Source organism: Ursus arctos, unplaced genomic scaffold (genome assembly GCF_023065955.2).
Source record: "Ursus arctos isolate Adak ecotype North America unplaced genomic scaffold, UrsArc2.0 scaffold_2, whole genome shotgun sequence".
Classification (NCBI taxonomy): domain Eukaryota; kingdom Metazoa; phylum Chordata; class Mammalia; order Carnivora; family Ursidae; genus Ursus; species Ursus arctos.
The window spans coordinates 82,993,231-83,009,719 of NW_026622874.1; the positions used below are offsets into that span (position 1 = coordinate 82,993,231).

At 44.1% G+C, this 16,489-nt stretch overlaps 1 protein-coding gene across 9 annotated transcripts in view; it reads right to left on the reverse strand.

The window, feature by feature from the left end:
* USP31 (ubiquitin specific peptidase 31) overlaps positions 1 to 16,489 on the reverse strand; it is a 198,584-nt gene that overhangs the window by 141,003 nt on the left and 41,092 nt on the right. For all 9 annotated transcript variants that reach the window (XM_057315734.1, XM_057315732.1, XM_057315736.1 and 6 more), the window contains exons 8-15: positions 15,704 to 15,815; positions 14,997 to 15,091; positions 13,905 to 13,982; positions 13,046 to 13,175; positions 8,654 to 8,773; positions 6,114 to 6,339; positions 3,549 to 3,707; positions 1,682 to 1,834 (exon numbers count right to left, since the gene is read on the reverse strand). In XM_057315734.1, coding sequence (XP_057171717.1) covers positions 1,682 to 1,834; positions 3,549 to 3,707; positions 6,114 to 6,339; positions 8,654 to 8,773; positions 13,046 to 13,175; positions 13,905 to 13,982; positions 14,997 to 15,091; positions 15,704 to 15,815 — 1,073 coding nt within the window. The remainder of the gene's footprint in view (positions 1 to 1,681; positions 1,835 to 3,548; positions 3,708 to 6,113; positions 6,340 to 8,653; positions 8,774 to 13,045; positions 13,176 to 13,904; positions 13,983 to 14,996; positions 15,092 to 15,703; positions 15,816 to 16,489) is intronic.

A 16,489-nucleotide genomic window follows, 5' to 3' on the forward strand; every position in this document is an offset into this window, starting at 1 on the left:
CTAAATAAAATCCTGAAAGTCCTATGCCCACCTGGCACTTTGCAGATGCTCAGTAAATATGAGCTACTAATTCAGCTTCTTCATCTAACCAAGGGCAACCAGGGCCCACAGAAGTCAAGCCATTGCTCAAGGTTACACAGAATCAGAGGCAGAGCTAACACCAGAATCACAGACCCTTGCCCCAACTCAATGCCACATGCAGCTTGGCTTGTAATTATTGACTGTAACAGCACATTGGTGGAAAGAACCAGAGACGATACACTCCCATCCTGAGTGACTTCAAACTTCTAAATGCAATATCCATAATTAGAACAATACTCCTGAGTGATTTCAAACTTCCGAAGAAAAAGTTCATAATTAGAACTACCTACTTCTATTTTGAGTGCCTTAAAACTTCCTTCCAAAGAAAATATTCTAAATTAAATTCCACACATACTTAGTACTGTAGCTGTGGTATTTATAAAACCTTCCAGATAAGATCCCCAGAGACAGGCTCTGTTCTGTGGGCGCCACCCGGGCACCACTGTGATGATGATGTTTAAGAGGATACTGATTTCACCAACTACACTGTTTAAAAACAGACTGGGGCAAATCAGCTTACTGTTAATACAACAGAGAATTCTAAATTTAAAGTCTGCATTGAGAAAAACCTCTACTTAAGCAAAGATCCACTGTCTGGTTTTCCATAAAATGTCAGGAGCTTAGTAATTCCAGCTAAGTACTCTTGTTATTTTACAAATAAAGAGGCAACAAGCCAGAAGAGGGAGCGGGGCTAGAGCTACAATGACGCAGACCTCCCCAGCCAGGCGGCCCCCTTCCAGACTCCTGCTGTTTCCCTCCAGTTCACGCTCTCACAATTACCCACCACCAGACGCAGATTACAGCGACCAACATGCCAGGCCACAGAAGGAGACTTGCTGGGAGATGAGTCACTGTTCTCATTAGAAAGGCTGAGCTCACTCTCACCTCCTCCCAGCATCAGCGCCTGGGCTGCCTGATCCTTCCCATACCACCTGGGGTTCCTGTCAGAACTGAGGGTTCTGCTGCCATCACTCAAGCAGTAAGTGAAGGTAAAAAAAAAAAAAAAAAAAGAGTTCTATTTGTATCAATATTTCCCCCAATTTCTGTATTGTGACCACCTTCAGAATTCTTAAAAACTGCCTTTATGGAGAGGCAAGAGTTTTTGTTCTAGATGCTTCTGTACTTAAAAGAACATGCCACAAATTCCTCTAAAGGAAACCGCGGTGGAAAGGGGAGAAGCCAAGAGTCGGGAAGCCCCCACTGGAGCTAGCACAGCGACTCTTCCTTGCCAGGAGGTCCTGGGCAAATCACCACCTTGCGGAGTCCCCTTACAGTTTATTTTAGGGACTTTGAAAAGCACTTTGAAAGAAATGTATCCATTATTGTACAGAGTTAAAGTTCCAGCCTCCACGCTAGACCTTAGAAGTGGAAAATAATGAAATAGGAGGAGAAAGTCATCCTAGAGGTCACAGAGGAAAAGTGAATGACCCGGTTTATAGAAAATGGCACTTATGATTGTAACCCACAGCTACACACAGGGCTACCACCAGCCCTTTTACCTTCTCCCAGTCTTCCTGGGGCTTAGTTCCTAAGCATGAGGGACCCTGTGCTGTGTCTGTGAGACACCATTGTGGAAATGTGTTACAAAACCCATACCCACCATCGTCTTCACTCCTCTCTCCGGCCATCTCCACCGACTCGGACAATGAGGCCAGGGAGGTGCGTCTGGAGGAAGCTGCGGAGGTCACGCTGGCTTGCTTGCTCCCCGGGAGCCGGCTCACCCAGTGTTCACACAGTGAAGAACTCGTAGAGCCTGCAGTAAAGGAAGTGGGCACTGAGGTCAGGCCAGAATCCCAGGCCGGTGGCTTGGCACACACCCTCACGAGAGTGCTGCTGCCGGAGCTGGGAGGTGGCTGACGTCAGTGTTAACTCCCAGACCCCAAGCAGATCTGCGCCTGCTTGAATATCCTGTTAAGATTAGAAGAAGGAGGGCAGGCTCTCGCACATGTTTATAGTAATGAAATGCAAGTATAGGCACAGACACTTCGTAATGAAAAGTGTAGGTCTTAAGTCCTGGCAAGAGAATCGTTCATACTCTTCTACAAATATTTATTAAGCACCTACTGCCAGACACTGTTCTAAGCACACACAGAAAAAATTCTGACACAGAGCAAACAAAAGTGGCATGCTCCGTTATCTTGTTAGCCTCACTGTTTTATGGAGTCGTTACGTCATTTTCACGATGTTAATATACAAACACACACACATGCACACACGCAGGGTGTATGTCAATCTGTACTGTCCATTCCAGGGATGCCCTGAAATATATTCCAGAGCAATAGAAACTGCTCTTGAACATGTCTCAAATAGACCTCAAGAGGGTGTAATTTCCAAGCATATCTCAGGCTCTGGAAAGCACCAGGGGAAAGCACTAGAGTACTGGCGTTCCCACTCACTTAACGGAGTGAGTGGTTACAGAGAGGCAGGTGTACTGACTGGGGCTTGACTCTAGCAGGGGCTCATTCTGCTTCAGCCGTGCCGCCTTTCAGCAGCTTCGAACCTACCCCTCACAAGCTACAAGGGGATCTGGGGTTAATACTCTCTAATGTGATCCCATGTTACCATGTCCCTGTCCTCAGCCACAGTCTCTTAACCTCTGCATTAAGAAGCATGCATCGCCTTGTTTGGACTATCTGTGGCTGCATCCAGACTAGATCCCATCCAGCTAAACCCAGCCCATCGAATATGACTACAGCCTTCAATCCTTCTAATGGAACAGGCCGACCTCACAGGGAGAAATAACTATTTCTTTTTTTTTTTTTTTTTTAAGATTTTATTTATTTATTTGACAGAGACAGACAGCCAGCGAGAGAGGGAACACAAGCAGGGGGAGTGGGAGAGGAAGAAGCAGGCTCCTAGCAGAGGAGCCTGATGTGGGGCTCGATCCCAGAACGCTGGGCTCACGCCCTGAGCCGAAGGCAGACGCTTAATGACTGCATCACCCAGGCGCCCCAGAAAGAACTATTTCTAATGGCCTTCACCTTTTCTAAAAGGCTCTAAGGTACAGTTACCTAATCTGATGCACACAGTGACCCCATCAGGCAGGTATTATTAGTACTCCCACATTACAGATGATTAAATATGTGGCTTGGATGGGATGTGCTCCAAGACGATGATCAAACCAAAACATGGCAAAGCCAAGTTTCATTCCCGCTTTTAGAATAGCATGCCATACTACTTTTTCTTTTTCTTTCATTCATTCATTCATTCATTCATTCATTCCACAAGCAAACATGACAAGCTCACTTTGAGACAGGTTCTACCTGCTTCCATGTGAACTCTGAGGGTTCACACATTCCACCCCTATTTCCTTGACCACAATCATTTTGGTTTCCATATTAAAAACAAATGTGAGGATTTATCTGATCAACCCCACAGAGTCATGAGACCTTGTGGAGAAGTTCTCTGAACCATTAATTACAATCTTCTGTTCTAGAAAAAACTGCCAAAGAATAAGTTGGCCTTACCTGCCACTGAGCTGTTGGCCGACCACGACGGAATAGCTGTCCGCCTCTGGTAGAAAAGGATGTACGCCGTCTGTGTGCAGACCTCATCTTCCGACAGCTGCTGCACATCACTGTCATCGAAGCAGTACCAGAGGCCATCCACGGAGTTCTTACAGTATGCTGCCAAAAAAGAGCCTGTCATCAGTACCGGGGGAGGGGAGCACCAGCCAGTCCACTCTGCCCACAGACACCTGTGCTTTGGCTCGTATCATTAATTCAAGAGCTTTTTAAGGCTGCATGTAGTAACACACACAGTGGTAAAAAATCCAAACTGCCTAGCACGCTCAGGCAAAATGTTTCAGGAAATTCTAAACTATTCTAAATGGACAAAATTCTATTTAATCTTAGAAAACACAATGTACTTATTTATTTAAACCAGTGGGTCTCAACCTGGGACAATGTTGCTCACCTAGGGACATGTGGCAATGAATGGAGACATTTTTGACTGACACACTTAGGGGGTAGGGTGCTACTGGCATTGAATGGGTGACTGGGGATGCTGCTCAACATTCTACAATGCTCAGGACAGTCCCCACTGCAAGAATTATCCAGCCAAACTGTCAAGAGTGCTGAGGCTGGGAAACCCTGATATAAGCATGTTGTCACATTTTAGTATTTATTAGAGATAGAAAATAGAACTAGAAATAATGATACTAATACTAGCGGCAGTTAATATTTGTTTAGCGCTTATTATGTGCCAAACTTCTCAGCTACTCCTATGAGATTTGTTCTATTATTACTCCCATTTTACAGAGGCTCAAAAAGATTAACCAGATTGCCCAAGGTCAAGCAGCTGGTGAAGCGCAGGGTCCAGCTCGTTTCAGGTGTATCTAGTCCCTGAGCTTGCACTTAAAACTACCCCACCCTGCTTCCCTCAGGGGTACGACAAACAAGGCCCCAGTGGAAGTCCGCTGGCAAACTAAGAACATTTGAGCTCATAAATGCGTGTTTCTCTCCAGTTCCAATTCTAAGCCTGAGATAGAAATAAAGACCATTCAGATACCAACAAAAGCAGACAAGAACTTAGTGTTCATGAAGCCATGTGATCTTATAAGGATATATCAAGGGGTGTGATAAGTTTGATCCAGAGGGGTACGTTCTTATCACACTTTCTAAAAATACCCATTTATTGGAGTGAGAATAAATGAGTGCTAGAATATTTCGCTGAACACTCCAGGGGCAGGGCACAGAGTCCTGAGAGGTGCCAAGAGTGACTCCCTCAACAGGCAACAACCATATTTGTAAGCATGGAACCTTAAGAAATGAAAGGGACCCAGGCAAGGAGGGGCTACACGGGACAGGTCCCTGAAAAGAAGAGCAAAATAAGAATCTTTGACTGTGGGGAGGGAAGTCATGGATAGCTATGGACTCCTAGGACCAGAAGGGGAGAGAAGTGGAGAGAGAGGCAGCACATGGAGCTGGTGAAACAGCAGCGTCAGGGCTGATATAGAAATGACCCGGCTGGAGAGGTGGCTGCCCTTCTGGAGTGGGACTCACCCAAGACAAGTGACAGAGCAGCCCAGCACTAGCATCAGTCTGTTTCTTTTCAGGGTGGTTCAGTCACAGCAAGGCAACTAAGGCATCATGGCAAGTCACTAACGGTCTCACAGTATATCTACCAAATAACTCTACTTGCTTTTCTTCCCAGCACAAGTGTTTTCTAGGCAAGTGTTACTCAAATTGTGGTTCACAGACTGGTCCCAGTCCATAACAAGATAAGCACCCAAACTGAGATAAGCACTTAAATAGCAATCTGACACTACCATGATATTTTTACTGTATTTTTTACAAAGGTTGGTTCATGAAAAATTGGAAATCTAAAAAAGAAAAAAGGCAGGTTCTTCATCATGGAAGTTTGATCTAGAATTCATACACAAGTTAGCTGTACATGTACCATGTGATTATAGCTAAAACAAGTGCAAAATAAAATTCCAAATAAAAACTTAAAAACATGTTATCTTTAACTCAACAATACTAAGGCATTTAAAATGTTCTATAAACTAAAACCCTGAACTTTTATACATCAATCAGAAAAGCAGTGGTATGGCCTAGGCATCACAAAGGGAAAATAATACAGAAAGTACCTAAGCTCTTCCTAGGTAACAACATATATATAACATAACAACAACAACCCCAAGAGGCAGGTTCTAGCTCACTGGTGTAGTCACCAAGTTCATGTAAGGTCACCTACTATAGGTCACAGAGTGTGGAGGAGGTGTCTAGCTTCTAGCCCAATGCTCCTGTCTCTAAACTATGGGGCCTCCCAAGTACCTGCGGGTTTTCGGCATTTTCCAAAGCCCATTCTATATAAAGAGGAATATGATAGGATGAAACTCCGGAACAGAAGGAAGAATTTTCATTTATTTGCTCTTGGACAGAGATCCAGAGGATGAACACTGCCCTCAAAGTTGGCACACTGTCCACTAGAAGAGAAAGGAAGGTTCTAAAGCAAAAGTAACCCTGTCACAAGCAAAACCTGTCTGAAGGAAGGGTCAGCACAGACGCCCGGCCTCTCGCACTGCAGACCTGTGTAGTGCCCCCCTTGCATGGTGCCATGATGATTGCACACAGCATACAGGTCATAGACGTAGTCCTCGGGGTCCCTCCCAAGTCCATAGGGCCGTCTCCACGGAGACCAATGGGATGGCAAACTCCAGCTGCTCTGACTTCTCTTAACCACATGAGGTGTCATGTCCAGGCCAGTCAAGGGGAACTTGACCATGTTCTGAAGTTTCACACGCCTGTCTCCTTCCTGTTGCAAGAAGAAAAACAAGTTCTGATGATATTTTCATGCAAGTAGATGGTAGATCAGTTTTGTGTGGAATGCAGACCCTATCAGCTAGAGTGGTTTAAGTTAACTGTCTGATGTTTCCCAAGACACATACAAAATAGGGAAACTCACTCACAGTCTTAACTATCTGGAGGAACAGGTTGTAATACCACTTAAAGTAGAGCAAGCAATGACCTACATATACGGGCTGATGAGCCTCTGAGTCTCCGTTGCCTTATCTCATAGAGGGGTTTTAGGTCTTTGACTTACAAAATGCCATTACTGGGCAATTCATCCTGATACCTCTGTCACAGAAGCATGAGCAGGGATGGAGTGATCGTGTACGTGAGAGACGATGTGCAGTGCCAGCACAGAATAGCCGCTGGATCAGCAGTTGCCCTTTCCCCCCACATCTCCCCCAATAAGCACGGTAACGTGTAACACTGACTTAATATATTCATTTAGTTGATAATCTTGGGTAATATGTATTTTCCTTTAAGGTCACTGGGAAATCCTCTGAAATCCAACCATCAGCTCAATAGCTGTTTTCTGAATGTTTCCTGTGTCTGTGGGAGCTTTAAGAAATTAACCAGGCACGGCTAACGCCCACCCCAAGGAGCCATGGATCTATTAAGAGAAGGAAAATGTTCGTAAGAGAAAGGCAGGATGAGCCCTGGATGGTCAGGAAGGTCAGACTAAAGAATCTGGACCTTGTTCTGCAGTCAAGCACTGAGGCTTGAGGGAGGAGGGAATGTCATCAGAGCTGTGGAAGCAGTGCACAGGACGTGACACGAAGGGAGGAGCAGCTGAGGCTAAGGAATCAAGTAGAAGACAATGTGACTGCAACCAGCTGGGAAGTCTCAAGGGTCTGAAGTGCCAGGCTGACAGCAAGAATGGGGAGAAGGGGACACACTCAGGAGGCCATGCAGAGGCACAACCAAGCTGAAGAGGTGACTGGCTATAGGGGAGGGACAAGAAAGAAGACAAAAGCGACGCCGCAGTTTTGAGTCCATGGTGTGGGAAGGGTGAGGACATACCTTCTAAAGAAACAGAAAGTGAAGGAAGTTAGTGTGCATGTGCGGAAGGGGCCAGAGAAGGCTGGGCCCTGAACCTCACCAGCTGTCTACCTGCAGATCCCAATGGAAACATGCAGTTGGGACATTCTTTACTATTATAGGAGCCAGACCCCAAACCTTTGAGTGAACGCCCAGCCCTAGGGATCCTGTGGGTGTCACCCCAGACACCTCCACTTCACCAGCAAGTCCTAAACATCCTTTGATTCTATTCCGGTCTTATCTCCACTGCCAATGCTCCACACAAGCGATCAGCATCCCTCCCCTGGATGGTTGCCATGGCTCCCTTCAGATCTCCCCAGCTTCGTTTGTGCAGCCTCACATTCTCCACATAGCAGCCAGGATAGTCTCTTCAAATCACAAATTTGGTCATGTTGCTTCTCTGCTTAACCCTTTATCAGACTCCCACTCTGCCCATAAGGGTCTGCTTGGCCAACCAGCCCCTGCGTAGCCCTTCCACCTCAACTCACAGCTTCCCCCACCCTCTGGAGCTCCAGCCAAACTGGCCTGCTTTCAGTCTCTGGCACATGCTATCTGCACTCTGGGCTTTGCACACATCGCTTCCTTGGCCACCGTGCGTGCGAAGCCCTGCTCCCACCTCACCTGGGAGATACCTCCTCCTGATCTTCCAGATATAAACCTTATGCCAGGCCTCAGACACCCCTTAAAGATTTACCTCTTTACCTCTCCTACAATGGGGCCTGCCCAGGACAAACCTAACCTCAGGGAATAGGTAGCCTTTCTGGAAAAACTGACTCAGAGTAATACAGCTCAAAGCAGCTTTTCTTTGTATATATTTATGACTCATCTTCTCAACTATATGACAGCTTCTTGGGAGCAGGATGACACCCGTTATTACTTTACGTACAAAGAGAATTCTACCCACCCCCGAAAGGAGCTCTATTTTTTTTTTAAATCCCAAAGTACACTTACCAAAAGTTAAAACACAACATTTACAAATCTAAAGTAAGTCCTCAAAAACAAAGTAAAATATCTGCAGTATGAACTAAAATGTTTAGAATTTAAAGGGTCACAGGATGCTCAAATTTTGCTTTGGGTAAGAACAAAACATGACCCCAAACATTGGGCCAGATGTGTCTGTACAACATGGACGGGAACACTTGATAAAACAGTGGCACCTGAAGAATCCCCATGCAGCCCACTGGAAGGGGTGTAAGAAACGTGGTCACAGCTTTTCTCACTATTACAGAGGATTTACCTACCTGTCGAAATCTCTTTAGATGTATAATAAGCACATCAGGCAGAGTCCAGAGGCTTAATGTAATGCTCCCCTGCTGCAGCTGCTTACAGTGCGGGCAACGCCAGGCGTCATCTGGGGCGAGCTGAAAACAAGGAGCACGAAATGACTTCTGTTAAGCGCCACTTAAGGCAAGACTTTCTACAGGAGACCGCGACACTCACTTCTTGGTCAGGGCATGGTAGGACTCAGAATCTCTCTGGAAACCAATATGATGGGGAGTCAATGGAAAAACACAATCACAAGAGACACCTGGCCAGAGGTGGCCCCCGAAGATTTGCTGAATAAATTCTCTCTCAAAAAGGGATGACTGAACAGGTAAATATTACACAGAGGATATTCAATGTCACAGAAGAACCTCAAATTCCACAAACTCCCAAACTCAACCCACTGCCTTTTCATCAATATACTTCCTCCTCCTCCATGTCTTACCTCAACAACAACACTACCACCCACCAAAAGCAGCACCGGCAGCAGGGGCAGGAGGGGGGCGTATCCCAAACCTTCAAACCCTTCCCTCTTCCTCCAGCACCACATCTATCCAAATAATTGTCTCTGCCACATCTCACACCTGTCTCCTCTACTCCATTCCCACTAACACGGCCTTAATTCAGAGCCCTCACCCATGCTCTTACCTGGACTTCTGCGAGTCTCCTAAATGATCTCTCTCCCAAGCACTGAACCACTCTAAACAATCCACTCCCCTTCCTGCTATCAACAAGATCTTTCTGAACGTCAATCTGAGGCTTCAAGTCCACATATGCCATCTCTGCAGGCGAGGATTTCAGAATGGGGACATATTCAGTTAGAGGTGCCCATGAGGCATGTCTGGAGAGAGATTTAAATCCCCCTGGAGTTCAGAAGATGCATCAGATCAGGGACCATGAACATGATGAGGTACGGAAACCATGGTATGGATGACAATGCCTACTGAGATGGGACAGACAGAAGTCAAGTACAGAATCTTGGGAAATGCCTCTTTTTAAGGGAAATACCAAAGCTGAGAAGCCACCAGAGCCTGAGGATGTGCAGTCAGAAAAACAGGCAAACAGAAGCATTCTCTTTTATGCACACCAAGGACAGAGGATGGCAAGATCCTGGAGAGGTCGGACGGAGATGGAGCAAAGGCCACAGAGCTGAGCAAACTACGGGCCACTGAGCGTTTCAGAGGGTAATGTCAGAAGTGCAAGTCAGATGGAGGGAGGGAGAGAGCTGAAACCACTAATGGGGAATGAAGCAGAAAGGGGAGGAGAAAGGAAGGCACTGTCACTGGACAGGGAAACAGGACTGAGGAGATTTTTTTTTTTTTTTTCATGACAGGGAGACCCAATCATGTTTGTAGGAAACATGGGGAGAAATAGAAGTTTGGGTGGATGGAAGTAGCTCAGACACTTAGATTGGCAGGGACCTACGTGGTCACCTGGTAAGTCTGCACCTCCGTGTGACATATTAATAGTCTCCATATGTGTCCCAGGGCTTGTGGTAAAGGGGAAAGTTGTTGTTTTGTTAATTTCCAATACAAATACTGTACAAGATACAGTAAGAATGTCCTGACAATGTCTAACAGCTATGACATTTTCTAAAACGTCTCTGATTTCTGTGCTTAACTGTAAACTGCTACAAAGAGCTCCTAGACCTGCAGACCATACTCGAAGCATCACTGGTCTAGCTAACTCTGCGTAGCCAATGAAGCACGGCTATCTCAGCAGGCGGCTAGTTCATTTTCAGATGGTCTGTCAGAGAGTTCTTCCTCATATTAAGACAAATTCATTCTCCTTTGTAATTTCCAATCTTTAAGTTCTGCTTTTTAGATATAATTAAGTCCAATCCCTCATCCACAGACAGTCCTCTAAGCACCTAAAAATAACTATCAGATCCCCACTTAAGGCCTCCTCTGTCAAAAGATATTCAGTGCGTCATGGTTTCCAGATGCACCATCCCCTAGCCGCTCTCTTGCGCCTTGGTCTGTCAGTCTCTTTTAACCGTGAACATTTGAGGTAATGAAAAGAGCAGTGCTATCATCATCTGAATTCTGGACACTGTTTTAAAGTACCCTTAAGGCAGCTAACGGTGGCTGGCAAGTGACACTGTGGGTCAATACTGAGCTTACAGACAACTGAACCCAAAGTTGTCTCACGGTCTGCTGCTAAATCTCCCTGTCTCTTCCTCTGTACCTGCACTGTTATTTTTGGACCCAATGACTGAACTCCCCAAGTAATACTCATTTATTCATTCATTCTAGTTTGTACTTACTGACTGCTTTCTCTGTGCCAGACACTACTCTTAGATGCTAGGGTTATTTTATGACCAGGACAGACTCTCACAACTCTCTTCCTCCCCGTGTTCCAGCCACACTGGCCTCATTCCTGTTTCTCAACCACATTAAGTTGCTTCCTTGACTTATTTATTTATCCCCACTAGACTATAAACAGCCCAAAGGCAGAAACACCACCTGGCTTGGTCCCTATTACATCCCTAATACCATGCGTAGCACCTAGCACATAGTATGTACTTAATAATCACTTACTGAATGAATGAATCCCTACTAAAGTGTACCTTGCCAGCTGGAACTCATCCTTTTAGATCAGTGAGATGTTTGTGGAATACCAATGTTGTCATCTAGTAGACCTGCTCAGTCTTAAGCTTTGTGCCATTCTTAAACATCTCCCAAATTAAAAAAAAAAAAAAAACACAATAACCAAAAAATCCCAAATAGGACAAAGTTTCAAAGAGAGTCTGCCATCAACCCATTTTAAAGCCAACTAACTGGGGCACCTGGGTGGCTCAGTCAGTTAAGCGTCTGCCTTCGGCTCAGGTCATGATCCCAGGGTCCTGGGATCGAGCTCCACATTGGGTTCCCTGCTCAGCAGGGTGTCTGCTTCTCCCTCTCCCTCTCCTCCCTGTGTTCTCTCTCTCTGAAATAAATAAAATCTTTTTTAAAACATTTAAAAAAAAAAAAAAAGCCAACTAACAGGCCCCAAACTGGGGAAAAAAAAAAAAAAGGTCTCATGAAAAACTATTATTAAAGGAACTAGCTATGAACAGCTTGGGGGAAAAAGACTCTGTGAGAATATTGAAAGTATTTTCAAATATTTAAAGGTTAGACAAGTGGAAGAAAATTAAGACTTGTCCTCAAATATCTTTAACGAATTCAGGAGAGAGAATGCCTTTTGGCTGTAGTAACCTGGGGCATATTTCAAGGCAGCCTCAGTGACCATCAGAGATATCCAGAGGGGAAACGGTGTGTCTCTTGAGATGAGACAAATGCCTCATAACTAAGGTATTCAAATAATGGCTGGACAATCATCTATTTGTAATTAGGTGAAGATATCAACCATTAGAAAAAAGGGGTTTTAAAGTCCCCTCTAACCCTGAAATTGCCGGGTTCACTACATACAAGAGTGAGCAGTAACAATTAGCAGTCAAAATTATGATCCTAAACATCAACTCAAGATTAGATGAACACCAAGTGCTCTAGTCAAGGATGCTCACGGTGCATAACTCTGGAGAGTTTTAAAAATCACACAGGCCTTGGCCCCATCCATAGACACTTATTTATCCATGGATCTGTCTACTCTTCCATTCAAATATTTACGGAGCCCTCACTATCTGCAAAGCACTGTGTTGAGTGGCCCAAAGCATGCTCTCTGACAGAACGTTCTGTGTATACCTGCGTTGAGCACTCCAAATGTGACTAATGCAGCTAAGGAACTGAATTTTTAATTTTACTTCATTTTTATTAATTTAAGTTGAAATTTAAATAGGTTCTGACACCTCTGTTCTTAGTACCAAAAAGTTAAGAATCACTATTCTGGTTACTGGCGCAAATGATTTAAAATCTCTAAATCAAGGGGCACCTGGGTGGCTCAGTCGGTTAAGTATCTGCTTTTGGCTCAGATCATGATCCCAGGGTCCTGGGATTGAGCCCTGAGTCGGGCTCCCTGCTCAGTGGAGAGTCTGCTTCTCCCACTCCCTCTGCCCCTATTCCACTTGTGCTAGCTCTCTCACACGCAATCTCTCTCTCTCTCTCAAATAAAGTCTTAAAAATAAATAAATAAATAAATAAATAAATAAATAAATAAAATCTCTAAATCGAAACCAAAACAATGTATTATTGTTAAAAAGGGAAAATATTAACTACAAAGGTTTACTTCTAGAACATTTCAATCAAAGTTTTCTAGTAATTTAAACTACTTATTGTTAAAGTCCTAAAAGGGAAAGCACTTAGGTGCCTATTATGAGTGCAGAATGTCTGGGGACTTTTCTGGGGCACCGTATGCTTCTCTGGTGTCATCCTGCCCTGCCCCCCTCCCTGCCACCCTCACCACCCAAGAAGTGCTGCCAGGCCTTTCCTTACCCGCTCCTCTTTGGTGTAGAGCTGGAAACACTGGGATAAAGTGCAAGTCTGAGGCTGATGATGACGCTCCCTCTGCAGACGGACGCTTTCTGCATCAGGAATATATTCATCTTCAGTATTTACAAACAAGCTGCCATGGGGGAAGGGGCAGGTATTTATCAGAGAATGTCTTACAAAACTGACCCAAAAATTGCAGCTTCACAATGTGACTATAAATTTATAACCAAAAAGAACCAATGTGTAATGAAAGCAAACAGATTATCCAACTGGTCACCCAACTTTTCTATGTTCCAAAATATTCTTAAAAAGTTCTGTATCTATAAAGTTATTTTCAAGAAATCACTTGGGAGTTGGTTTTCATGGGATTGGCCATGAACTATTAATTCATATATTCTTGTCCTTTGTATCTAAAGGCATGCATTTGGCATAATTTACTAGAGTTAATGGGCCTATAATAAAAATCAAAGGGGTGCCTGGGTGGCTCAGTTGGTTAAGCATCCCACTCTAAGCACTGAGTCGGGCTCCATGCCCAGCGTGGATTAAGATTCTCTCTCTCTCCCTCTCCTGCCTTCCCCCACCCCTGCTTGAGCATGCTCTTAAAAAAAAAAAAAGTAACTGGCCCTGTACAGTAATGAATAAATAGCTTTGTCTGATCAGCAGGAAACAAATATTCTGAGGTTTCTGAGATCCAGACAACAGAATGTACAGGAAAGAAATAACTGGTTAAATAAAGGATTAGCAACCCACTTGGATACTTAAAGAGAGATTTGTTTCAGCTAATCTGAAAGACCAAAGGGATGCTATTAAAATGATCATTAAAACAATGATTCTGTAAGCATAAAGTAAAAAAAATACTCACAAATCTTTTGTTTCCTTGTCCCATTCTACCACTAACTTCACATGAGCAGTGCCACCTGGTCCGCAAGACTTTAACGCCCTACAGCATGGAGATAGAAGTCACATATTATGTTCTCAAGAACTGATTTTACTTATGTGATTATGTCCTATTTGAAATTAAATATCATAATGTGATTACTGAAAATCTTCATCATTGTTCCTCATCAGAAAAAGTTTCTAGTGAGACCATTATGACCTCGTATCTAGAATAACTAGGTTACAATTGGACTGAAAAATCCTTAAATTAAAATGTCCAGTATAGAAATAAAGAGATTGGAAGAAATCAGTCTCATGTCATATGGCTGTCCACAATCACTTTTAGATATTATGACCTTTCCAACTTTTTGTCTCATTTCTCACCAACCCAAAAGAGACCAGATAATAGTTCTCCTGGAAACAAAGTCTGCTCCAGCATCTCTCCTTCTCCCCCACAAACCAAGCACAGAGGGAGCAGAGTGAAGTGACTAAGTCTACTGAGGGAGAGGAGGGACAGAAAGAAGGCTCAAAGGAACAGAATGATCAATAGAGAACACCATACATGTAAAGGCACACCTGAACCCGTGCCACACCTTCCAACAATCCTCATGCTCTGATACTGTTGAAGGTCAAAGATGGGGGGAGGAAAAGAACGGGGCCTGACAAGCAGGAAGCAAGCAGGGTTCAAGCTGTGTAGAGCTTCGTACACAGTGGAAGTTGGGCTTTTATCTTTTAGGCTACAGGTTTCCATTTAAGATTTCCAGGAGGAAAGTAGCATGATAAGAATTCTACTTTGGAAAACTTCCATCCTGATTGAATATTGAAGTGTAATTTATCTGTAGTCCTGGGACATACATTAATTTGCTTTCCTGACAGGAATACTCCAAGCTTTCCTGATTTCACAAAAAATCATGTATATCATACTCAAATACAAATGAAAAGTAAAATAAGTACACTTAATTTCTAAATGAGCCTAAAAAGCCAACCACACTTAGGTAGAAACTATATAAGACATCACTAGAAATTACACAGGAGCAAAAATAAAATTCTAGAAGGTGACTGATTGATCAATTTTTACCTTTCTACTGTTGGGTGGCATAGCGGCTTCTCCTCCTGGGGCAGCAGGTATGTTATCCCCACAACACTGACAACACGCAAACTGAATGGACACACCTGCATCAAACAGTAAAGGAAAATGTGGCTGAATTTCTCTTCAAGGGCATGTGTGTCACAGTGGCATTTCCAAAACAAATGAGAGGGACAGCAAACGCTTTTGCAAAATCCTTCTCTCTGATATTCTGTTAGGTTGTTGAGCCACTTTTATGCACTTTAAAGATGATTTACCTAAATGCAATTTACATACCAAATACGTTATGCAGGACAAGTAACATGCTGCTTTAGGCTGAACCTTAACTTAATGTAAGTCCTCCAGGGACACCTTCATACAGTAATCCTAATTTTGAAAATACACAGATAGCTGTTCTACAAAGTCTCTCAAAGCTGACTGTGCTAATCTTTATTAGATAAATACATATTATAAAGAAATACCTAGCAGTTCAAGGAATTCTTGCAGTGGCCAGAAAATGAGGGGTAAATCCTTAAGTCTTGAAAATCTGAACAAAGCTGATTTTACCAAACAGCTTTCCACCAGGGCTCCTCAACATTCCAGTTCAGCGCCTGGTCTTCCCTAAGCGCAGAGGTCTGAAATTCAAATTTCCCACAGTGACTGTTTCTTCACTTGGGTACATACACATGCTATGCTATAGTGTCGAAATTCTTACCCACCTGGATGCAAACCGTGGGCCTCAAGAAATACTTCATCTTCTCCAAGATTTCCTTCTGCAGAAGGTCCCAAGCTATTGTCTTCTCTAAGTGCAGCACAAAAGGCAGTCCAAATCTAACACACATAAATACTGCCATCACCTTAAAAGTATGGCAACCCCTTTAATACTGTAATTCTTTATTCATGGTCTCTTAAAATGGACCGACTATATTATTGGGTTTAGGACAGTTCTCAAAATAAAACAAACAGGAAATTTAATAGTTACTCCCATAAGTGGATGAAAAAGTCAGCAGAGAAGCTTAGATTTCTAAAGGAAATTTAACAGTTCATGTGCCAAAATGGCTTCTAGGGGATACTAGGTAGCAAAAGGACAGGATCAATGAATGTGGTGAGGAAAGAGGACGGGAGTGGACATGATCTGGCAAGCAGCATGGATCTACATATAAGGAAGGGGCTGTGTGCTGGAGGAACAGACAGGGCTGGAAGGTCTAGCAGTCAGGTGGCTGTAGCCTGATTGTCTGACAAGGAAGGCACGGGCAAGCAAGTGACACTGAAAGTTAGCTCCCAGCCTACAGTAGAAGCCATGTGGCCCCAGCCCGTGCTGAGCTCCCAGGAGTTAAGAGAATCAGAGGCAGGACCCCGATTCTTAGCTTTGGCTGTACACTAAGATCAGCGAGGGAGCTTTAAACCACAGTGATGCCCAAGTGCAGCCCCCGAGATTCTGCTGTCATCACTCTGCACGTGCATGTGACCCGAGCACGGAGATTTGCTGAAGAACCCCCAGGTGG